The sequence below is a fragment of the Myotis yumanensis genome, unplaced genomic scaffold, assembly GCF_028538775.1.
Source record: "Myotis yumanensis isolate MYYU_CA2020_CCGP unplaced genomic scaffold, mMyoYum1.0.hap1 SCAF_1, whole genome shotgun sequence".
Taxonomy (NCBI): Eukaryota; Metazoa; Chordata; class Mammalia; order Chiroptera; family Vespertilionidae; genus Myotis; species Myotis yumanensis.
The window spans coordinates 237,057,087-237,067,186 of record NW_027223752.1 but is presented as its reverse complement, the minus strand read 5'-3'; the positions used below and the strand labels follow the sequence as shown (position 1 = coordinate 237,067,186).

Below are 10,100 nucleotides of genomic sequence, written 5' to 3'. Positions count from 1 at the left end.
CTCGTGTGTGCCAGCATGTCTGTGCATCTTTCTCTTGTTTGTATGGCCTTAATTGTCTGGTGTGCTAGTACCAACCTGTGTGTGACTCGTGTGTGTCTCTGTGTGTGTGTGTGTGTGTGTGTGTGTGTGTGATGCACGGGACCCCACCCTCGCTCTCTGGGCGCCCGCCCGAGCTCAGCCTGCGGGCGGGAGCGGGTGCAGGAGGGTACTGCAGTTCGGCCGCCCCTCGGCGCTGCGGCTCGGGTACGTCATCGTCCCTCCCCGCGCTCGCCGCGTCCCCGCCTCCCGGTCCTTTGTAGCCAGCGACGCGCCGCAGCCGGCCGCCCCGAGGCCCCGCCCCCGCCCCGCCCCGCCCCGCCTCGGGCCGCAGACGCGCCTGGGCCGCCGCGGGCCCGCACCCGACGCGGAGCGCGGCGCACAGCGGTGGTTAGGACCGCGGCGGGCGGGCGGCCTGGGGCCGGCATGGCGGACCGGCGGCGCGCGTGGAACACGGAGGACGACCTGCCCGTGTACCTGGCGCGGCCGGGCAGCGCGGCGCAGACCCCGCGCCAGAAGTACGGCGGCATGTTCGCCGCGGTGGAGGGCGCCTACGAGAACAAGACCATCGACTTCGACGCGTACAGCGTGGGCCGCCGCGGCTCGGCGCGCACGCCGCGCGGTGCGGGCCAGCTGGACGCCGTCGGCCTGCCGGGCCCCGGCGGCAGCGAGGACACGGCCAGCGACGTGAGCGAGCCCTCGGGCTCGGCCATCAGCTCTCCCGGCGAGCGCGACGAGCGGCCGCCGGCGCTGTGCATCCGCTGCCCTGCGCCCCGCGACCTGCCCCTCGGCCGGGACAATGGCCAGGTACCCTCGGGGCTCGCGTGGGCCGGACGGAGGGGGCGGGGCCTCGGGGGCCGCGGGGAGTGGGGTCGCCCGAGGGCAGTGCGGAGGCCTGAGTGCCGGGGCCGCCGCCGCCAGGTTGGGGAGAGCTGTGGAAGGCCCCTCCCCCACCCGTCCGGTGGGAGGTTCCGAGAGGTTGCGCGCCGGGTCAGGGTGGCCAGTATAGCCGGTGAGAGCCGGCTCCCACCCTCCTCTGCAGAAAGAGAGCAGGAGGTTCTGAGAGGGGAAGTAAGTTAGCTAAGCGGCCACATGGGCCCCTTGGGGTGCATCTAACCCAGGGACCCGCATTCTCCGCTGCAGGAGCAGGGCAGCTCCGTTCCGCATTCGTCCACGCATGCATTCGCTCACTCGTTAGGAATTTCAGAGCACCTGCTGTGTGCCGGCTCTGGGACAGGGTCAGGGACGTGGTCACACAGCTGGCAGCGGAGGGAAGCCTCGCCCCGGGGGGCTTTCCGCGGGAAGGGTTTGGTTAAAGATTTAGATGGGACGGGAAACGTCGCACCCCCAAGCGCAGGCATTCCCAGGGGCTGCTCCCGAGCCCCCCAGCACAGCCTGGGGTGCGGGCTTCAGTGTGCTGCACAGCAAGCTGGAGGCCGACTGGGGATCTGAACCCGAGCCCCTAGCTTCCTGGACTCGGAGCCCCCTCTCCCAAAGCGGGGGAGCACCGTGGAGAAGGAACGCCAGGCCTTGGCCCGAGGGCCCACCTCCCTTGAGCTGCAGGTCGCCAGGGAACCGGGGGAGATGGATGGATAAGGGCACAACTTATCCATCCATCTCCCAGGGACCCGCATTCTCCGCTGCAGGAGCAGGGCATATATGGGTCAGGGCCAGGTGTCTGGGAAATGTAAGTTGGAGCAGCAGCGGGCCGGCGACCTGTAGGCTTAGCCCGGGAAGTAGACGTCCGAGCACCGCTCAGCACCCCAGCCCCACCCCAGGCCAGATTGGGAAACAGATTCCTTGTGAGAATGAAGTAAGTAGTGACCATTCAAAGGCAGGTTGTTCGTTTTATCATCATCATCATCATCTTAATTCGCCCTTCCCTTAAATGCTCTGAGAGGCATAAAGCGAGCCAGCAGGAGTCAGAGCTTGACCAGGACAGAAATCTGGGTGGGCTTCCTGGAGGAATAGGGTAGGCAAGCTTTTGGCTGCTACCGCGCAATAGTGAGTCTCCTTCTGCCCCCCGCCCCCCACCCCTGCCTGCGACTGTGTCCCCATAAGTCGGGAACTCTCCATGGTTCTGAAGCCGGCGCCCCGTGAAGGGAAGGTGTACATTGAGGGGGTGTGAACGGGTGGGGGCGAGGGAAGGTGATAGTGAGAGCGTCCCATCTCCTTTTTTCTACTCCTTTTTCTCCCCCTGCCCACCTCGCTTCTCTGGAGGCCAACCTCACTTAGGATCCAGCCTTCCGAGCCCAAAAGGGAGGCTTTAGGGCTACAGACTGAGAAGCCGGGGTCAATACTGGGAAACCCTGGTTTCCAACCAGGGCCCTTCGCCCTCTTGAGCCTCAGCTGCTCCATATGGGAAGTGCGGGTGACATTTTCCTCCAGGCCCCCCTCCAAGCGCGCTGGAGTGCCCCGGAGGCCAGGGCACTTTGTGCCGGGCGGGGAGCTGGCAGGAAGCACATCCCTGGTGGAGCTGCGGTCAGTTTTACCTACAGCAGCATGGCCCCTGGGGCTCCGCCTGGGCCGGATCGCAGCCTGCTACCCACCCCCCCCCCCCCAACACACCCCTTCCTCTCTCCCCTTTCTCCACGGCTCCTCCGGGACAGGGGTCAGGACAAAAGGCGGCGCCTCCAGCCAGCTGAGGACTCTGGAGGCCCTGGAGGTTCCAGACTATGAGTCCAGGGGGCCTCCGGGTCTCCCTGGGGGCAACCTTTTACTTTCTGCGGATCGAGCGGCCACGGAGCTCCGTTCGGGCGGGCCTCCTTGCTCCTGCGCTTTGCAGGGGGTGCCAGCCCTCCCCCCCACCCATCAAGCTCTTCCCTGGGGAGGGAGGAGGGGTTTCTGCAGCGCAGGCGCAGCATTTTCCGAGGCCCAAGGCTGAGCTACTGCGGGGCTTTGTACCGGGGAAGTCTGCTTGGGAGCAGCTGTCTGTTTGGCCAATCTCTGGCCGGTGCCCCTCCCCCGATACACACGTGGTCTTGTCCCTGCCCAGGCTGAGCCCTGGGGACGCCCTCGTGCATGGGTCCAAGGATTTAACTAAGTGGGGAGAGAGAATGGAGGTGTGTGTGTAGGGGCGGGGGTGGGGGGGAGCGTGTCCTCACAGTGTCCCGTCATGGACAAGGCATCCACCCAGCTCAGGGCAGAGGCTGACTGGATGAGTGAGTGAGCTCAGCCGAGGTGTGCAGGAACCCGGCTCCCAGGTTCTGCTCTGCTGCAGCTCGTGTGCATCGCACCTGAGGTACTTGACCTCTGTAACCCTCAGTTCCCCACCTGCAGCGTGGGAAAGTGTGGCCTAGTGTTCCTGGAATGTGGAGCTACTTCTGTGCAGAGCTCCAACCCACCTCCATTCGAAGGCCTAGGCACCTCTGGCTCCTGTCCTGGACGGGAGGGGTAACGGTGAGGGCCTCAGCCCCAGCCTGCATGTGGGAGCTTCACCACGCCTCTGGGTGACAACTGGAAAGTAAAGGAGACGGGTCATTGTACAGCCCCCGCGGGCTGGGATTTTATAGGCAGAGAGCAGGTCAGCATTTTACTCTGTCCAGTGTTGTGGGGCCTGCTGGGGCTTTCTCCTTTCTCCTTCGTATCTTTTATTCCTCCCTTGTCATGAAGTCTATCCAGCTATGCCCTGGCCTCCTGCCTCCCTCCTTGGAGCAATTCTGAGTCCTGGGCTAATGTCCCCTCTCCCCTGGGAGTCAAGAGGTCCTGTTCCTCCTCCTGCCTCCCGTCTGTTCAGGAGGCTGTGGGGACCTTGGCGCCAATGGTCTGGCCCTGGAAACAGTCCCTGTCCAGTCGGCAAGACTGTGGTGGAGCCCTGATGGCCTGGCATTGACGCCTCAGCGGATGCAGGGGTGGAGCAGGGCAGCCATGAATTAGGACCCAGTCTCCTGGGTCCCTGCTGTCCCCTCTCCGAAGGCAGGAGGCCCCTGCTGAGGCCTCAGGCAGGCTGGTTCGGTGACGGGTGGCGAGGGTGATGGGAAGGAGCGTTACTGAGAAGCCTTGGGGATGAGTCTGGGAGGATGGGGAAGCTTTTGTCTCGAGCAGGCTATTCAGGGAGAGGGTACAGCTTGAAGAAAGGCTTGGAGTTGGAGATGGGAAAGTGCTGGGTCTATTCAGGGAATGGCTTGCGGACAAACGGGATCTGAGGGAGAGAGGCAGGAGGGGGCCGCCTCTGAGCCGGTTCTGGGGGCTTTGAAAGCTCCAGCCGCCTGGGCGGGTCCTGGGCACCGGCGCGCTCTCCCTCCCCCAAGCGGCTGTGACGGGGAGGCCACCGTTGCGCGCTGCGGCCCGGCTCTGCCTGCGCATCGCATCGCAAGGCCGTCTCCTGCTTTAAAAAGAACCCTGCACACCGGCCCTTGCCCATCGCGAGAGCGAGGCCGCCGGTGCGCACCGGGCGGGGGTCAGCCAGCCGGCGCGATTTGGGGGGCGGGGGCGGAGTGGGGAGATCGGAAGGGAAGCGCTTCCCGGTTCCTGCCCGAGGGGCGAATAGGGCTCGGCTCTGCCGCCGGGAGGAGCTGTGTGTCTGCCGCGCCCTCCTCCCGCCCGCCCGCGTCCTCCCTCCTCCTCCCGCCCCCTCGCGGCGCCGGGCGGTGCTGGCAGCCGGAGCGGCGGTGCGCAGGCCGGGAGCCGGGCAGCGGTGCGTCAGCGGGCGCGAGCTCCGAGTCTCTGCGTCCCTCCCGGGCTTTGTCACCGCGCCCACGGGGAGTGGGACCGAGAGAGAGCCCGACAGTGCGAAAGACAGCCCCCAGGTCCACCAGCGGGCCCAGGGCGCCACCGGGGCCATGTCTTACCAGGGCAAGAAGAGCATCCCGCACATCACGGTAAGCCGCCGCCCGCCCCTTTGTGCGGTGGGGGTGGTCACCGCCGGGTCGGGATCCGCCTGGGAAAGTAGGGGCGGCCCCGAGGGTTTCTGCGACACAGCGGTTGGGGCGGGGCGGGTCTCGCATTGCAGCCCCCTCCCCCCAGCCTCGGGGGACAATGGGTGGGGGAGCCCCCCCACTCGGCGGGCGGGGCGGGGCTGGAGGCTAGGCTTGGGTCCCCAGGCCTGCAGCCCCCGCCTCCCCAGGGGATGTGCCAGAGGCTGGCGTGGCCTGGGAGGAAGGATGCTGAGCTGAACAAAAGAGGGAGGGGCTCAGGGTCCGAACCTCCTCGCTTGGCCTGGAGCCCAGCCTCCCGCACCTGGGCCCGCACTGCCCAGCTCCTGCACCTCGCAGACGGGTTCCTTCTAGCACAGAGGAAGGAAAAAGATCCAGGGCCGCCAGCTCCGCTCCCAGACCGTGGGGTGGAAGTCTGCACCTAGAGACCGCGCCATGAAGGAGGGCCCCTTCCATTCCCCGCCGCACCGGCAGCACTGGGGGCTGTGGCCCTGGAAGGGTTACCGCGGGGGCGTGGGCGCTGAGCAGTCCCTGGGTCCCTGGGTCCCTGGGTGTGGCCGGAAACAAAGCATCCCACTTCTTTAAGCTTTGTCTCTGGGTGGGGTGCTGAGGGCTTTGCCCCATGGCCTGCCTGGTATCCGAGTGGAACCAGACCATTCCTGAGGGACGGGGGCCCTCGGGCCTGGGGTGGTGGGTGCGGGAGCAGCTGGGTGCTGGGAGAGGGGCCTCTGGGCGTGAGGAATGCTCCAGGGTGATGCCCGAGGTTTGCGGACGGGAGACCCAGCATCCTCAGGGATCCAAAATCCGGACTCAGGGATGACCCCAGGGACCCTGCAGGGGGCCGCCTTGGGAGGAGGAGGCAGCTGGCATCCCCACTCGCCCGCCTGCCCGGCATATTGCAGACCTTGTTTTATTGAATCTTCCCAATAAGTCCTTTGAGGGGAGCGTTGTGTGCCGGCCAGGATGCAGGTGGAGGGAGGTTGGGAGGGACCTGGGTCCCTGCTCCACCAGAACAGCCCTGCATCCTACCCAACGATGGGCTGAATCTTCCCCGAGAAATCCCCTCCGACGGGCCGGCTGCAGGTGTAGCCAGCGGACCTGTGCTGTGTTCCTGTACAGAGATGCAACTCCTGAGGGGGGGCCCCCCACTTCCCCACCCTGAATCCCTGCCCTGGGACCGGGAGGCACAGTGACCGATGCCTTCTCGGTGCTGTTGGCTAAGAATCTGTGGCAGGAGTGTGCTTGCTTCAGGCTGAGCCCAGTGGTAGGAAGGTCTGGGGTATTTGTTGAGCAGGTCCCTTTCTTGGGGCTTTCTAACCCTCCCCTCCAGGGGAACTGAGGCAGGTGATGGGGAGGGCGATGCAGTGACGGATACGTTAGGAGCCCCGAGTCCCTTTGTGACTGTGGCCCATGGCAGGTCTGTACCCCTCCCAGGACCCCAGTTTCCAAGAAGGAAGTTTAGCAGGACGGTCTTTGAGGCGGGCCAGGGGGAGTGGTGCCCCTGGGGGCACACAGGTCTCAGTCTGCTCACAGCACTCGCCCTGCCAGCCTTCCCGCATGACGCTCTGGAATGGAGATGGGACAGCTTCTGCGCCAGGTGTCTGGGTGCATCCTGCTCGGTGGCCTCGCTGAGCCTCCAGCTCTGCTATCCAAAGTGGGTATCACACTGGCCGCTTCCCAGGCCCCTTGAGCATCTAAGAGGACCCTGACTGAGCTCCCAGTGCGTGTTAGCACATAGTAGGGGCTTCAGAACTGCTGGCTGGTCCTGCTGCTTTAGTCCTTCCTGCGACCCCTGTGTAAGGGACCCTAAGGGCTTCCGTAGCCTGGGGCGAGAGAGGAGATGCTGAGAATCATGCCTGGTTCCGAGGAAGCCGCCCTTGAGGAGGCATCTGTGTTCCATTGGGCCGGTCTCTCAAGCCCATCCCAGCCAGAGAGACCGTGGTTTAAAGGAGAAACAGCGAACCCCAGAGGGTGGCCTTGGCTGGAGCTCCTTTCTGGGCCCCTCATCTTCCCCAGGAGCAGGAGTGGTTAAGTGGGCGGGGCTGTGGCTTCCCCAGGTGCACCCTCAGTCTGGGCAATAGCTCTTGGTTGGTAATTACCGGAAGTTGAAGCACCTGGTCTGATGGGGGTGCTGGGGGCTAGGGAACGTGGGAAGGAGCCAGCCTGGCCCTTACCTTCCCAGAGTTTAGCAGAGGCTGACGTTTCAGCCTGAAATCACAACCCATTGGAGGGGCTGTTGTAAGGGGGAGTACTGGAGGCTGGAGGCTGGAGGCTGGAGGCTGGAGGAGACACGGCAGGGAGGAGCCCTCCTCCCCGCCCCCCCCCCCCCCCCCCCCCCCAGTGTGGCATGTTGGAGAGACTGAAGGAAAGCCAGCAAAGCCAGCATCGTGGGAGCCCAGCCTCTGCTCCCCAGGCAGCTTCTCGCGCACTTAGAGCAAACCTTGGAAACAGTAAAACACAGTTGGCAGGCAGGGTGTGTGCAGCCTTGGGGCCTGGAGGGGCTTCAGAAAGGACCAGCTACAGCTCGGAAGTGCATCCTCACGTCACCCCTGCTTGATGGTGGGTCACTCTGTGCCCCTGTGAGCCTCAGTTTTCTCATCTGAACAACGGGGATAAGGTCCCAGCTTTGCCAATGAACGCAGAGCTAGGAGAGTGGACACTCACCCAGGCGGGGCGCAGTGTGGACACAGGTAGGGACACGGCCGGGTTATGAAACGTTCTGCTCCTGTTGATTACGATGGTGGCGTCTTTTCCCTCTTTTTTCCACCTCAGCCTTTTCCTGAGAAAACACAATAGCTTGAGAGAGAAGAGGGGGGAAAGCAGAACCACTTAGCTTCAGCCCCCAAGGGTTGTTTAAAATATTCACGAGGCTCTGTTTCATGTGTGGCTTTTAAAAAATTAATGACCAGCCGGGGATTAACTCAGCAGAAGCTGTTTCTCGCCCTGGGCGCCCAGGGCTGTGGTTAAGTGACGAGAAGGTCCTGGGCGTGGCTCTGGGCAAACAAAGGCACGTGGCCTCCTGGCCCCGCCGAGGCTCCTGGCCCTCACCGAGCCACTGAAGGGGGCCGCCTGCTCCTTGTGGGGGAGACAGTGTCCGCCATGGTGGCTGAGCATTAATATTCAAAATAATACTTGCTGAGTCCCGATCATCCCCGCTTTTGCCGAGTATGCCAGCAGGAATCCAGCAGGAATTCCATGGCCTCTCATTTGGAGCTGTCCTGTGAGGGAAACAGCCTGGATGTGTCCTCCTTAAGTTCCAAAGAGTAAACTGAGGCCCACAGAGACGTGGTGGCATGTGTAGGCTCTTGCCGTGGCCTGCGGAGGCATGGGGAACTCAGAGTCAAGCAGGAGGGCCGACAGGCTGGTCTGCCGGCTCAGCAATCACTATCTGATTTGAAGTCTCTGTGTGTGTTACAATGTGTTTCAGTGTGTGTGTGTGTGTGTGTGTGTGTGTGTGTGTAATTGAGTGTGTGAGTGTAGATGTGATACTGTATGGTGTGCAAAACAATCAGGAACGTTGAGCAGGGAAGAAAGAGATCAAGCGAGAGTCACATGGGACGGAAGTCGTTGCTCTAACGTGCAAATATGCAGAAACCGTGTGAGGCCTGTTGCGCTCCTGAGGGTGGCATTCAGCCTGTCTATACATATTCCGTTTATTTCCCTGCCCTTTTACACAAAGGATTTGAGATGCCTGTAGCGGTTTGTTATGCAGAGTGAAATCGGATGGAATGGGGGTGAGAGGTATGGGGCCAGAGATGGAGATTAGGGAGCCGAGTACAGAAGCCAGGAGAATGCAGGAGTCCCATCCCCAGGGCCCCGCCCACGTGCTGTGCACGGAAACAGTCCTCCAGGGTGTGCTGCTACATGTGATCAGCATTTAAAATTGACGTTTGCTACGGCCAAGTGTACAGAGTATTCTAGTCACACCTCTTGGCTGGAGCCCTGAGCACGCACAAGCAGAACGGTGTTGAGTGGAGTCTCATTTTTGTGGGAGTAAAAGGTCTCTCCCTGGGCGGGGACCTCAGAGGACTTGGCCCCTTGAGCGAAGAAAAAGCAGTGAGGGCAGCGGACAGCGCCTGGTGCTGAAGAGCAAGCAAGTGCAGTTAAGGAGCTTTTATTAAAGGCCCCTTGAGACAGACACGGTCCCATGTAGTAGGGCTGGTTGGTAACGATGGCTGACTTATTGGTGGTGGTGTTTAATGATGCTGCAAATTTTTACACCACAGTCACCCCCCAAACCCCCATCTCCAGGTACGTTCCGGGACCCCCAGTGGGTGTTGGAAAGCAGGGGTAGTACTGAGCCCTATGTAGACTGGGATTTTTCCGGTAGATGCACACACTCACCGCTTCTCTCTGGCGTGTCCTCACTGCCGGCCTCCCCACTCCTGCACTTCGGGGTCGTTGTTAGGTTAAATGAGGGTGACTTGGACACAGCGCTGCGATGCTGCCATCTGGTAACGGAGGCAGCTACTAAGGAGCTGACAGGCGGGTCGTGCATACGGTGTGGGTGGATACGCTGGACAAGGACGATTGGCGTCCCAGGTGGGATGGAGCGGGATTTCAGCACGCTGCTCGGAAGGGCGCACAGTTGAAAACATAGGCATTGTTTACGTATTTCTAAAATTTTCCGTTTAATACTTTTGGACCGCAGTTGGCCACAGGTAACTGACACCTCAGAAAGTGAAACCGTGGCAAAGGGGACTGTATTTGTAAGTATGACCTCAACAGAGAAAGGTTGGGAGTCACTTCCTGGAGAGAGGCAATGGCCGGATCATAACTGCTCTGCGAGCCGACTGCCCTGAACTGGTGTTGGTTGCAAGGGTTTTGATGGCCACATCCTGCATGGCTTGGGTTCAGGACCTGGAAAAGGGCCGCAGGCAAATGACGAGATGAGACAAGAAATAATTTGGAAATTGGGGGGCCAGGCAGAGAGTCTTTCTCAAGGCCCTGCCAACCTTTTATCCAATTTCAGATACACATATAGCCCTTAGGCAGGCAATTCTGGTAGCAGACAGACTATCTTAAAGGTCAGTAAATAGTAGTAAAGATTTACTCTGAGACTATTTGGTCAGGAAATTGCTTGAGCCACCATTGTCTCGGCTAAACAATTGGTGCATAGCTTTGGCCCTTGCCAGAGCTCAAGGTCCACCAGCATTCCGGGCTCCTTGTTTACACTTTCCTGATAGTGAA

At 61.8% G+C, this 10,100-nt stretch overlaps 1 protein-coding gene across 2 annotated transcripts in view; it reads left to right on the top strand.

Moving 5' to 3' along the window:
- Nucleotides 1-397: 397 nt before the first annotated feature.
- The window catches only part of CRMP1 (collapsin response mediator protein 1), a 37,811-nt gene continuing 28,108 nt past the window's right edge, over nt 398-10,100 (top strand). Inside the window, exon 1 of one of the 2 annotated variants that reach the window (XM_070399527.1) lies at nt 398-843. In XM_070399527.1, coding sequence (XP_070255628.1) covers nt 463-843 — 381 coding nt within the window. In that variant the 5' untranslated portion in view covers nt 398-462. Of the gene's footprint in view, nt 844-4,675; nt 4,857-10,100 lie in introns of those variants that run through there. The other variant, XM_070399536.1, reaches the window with a different exon arrangement.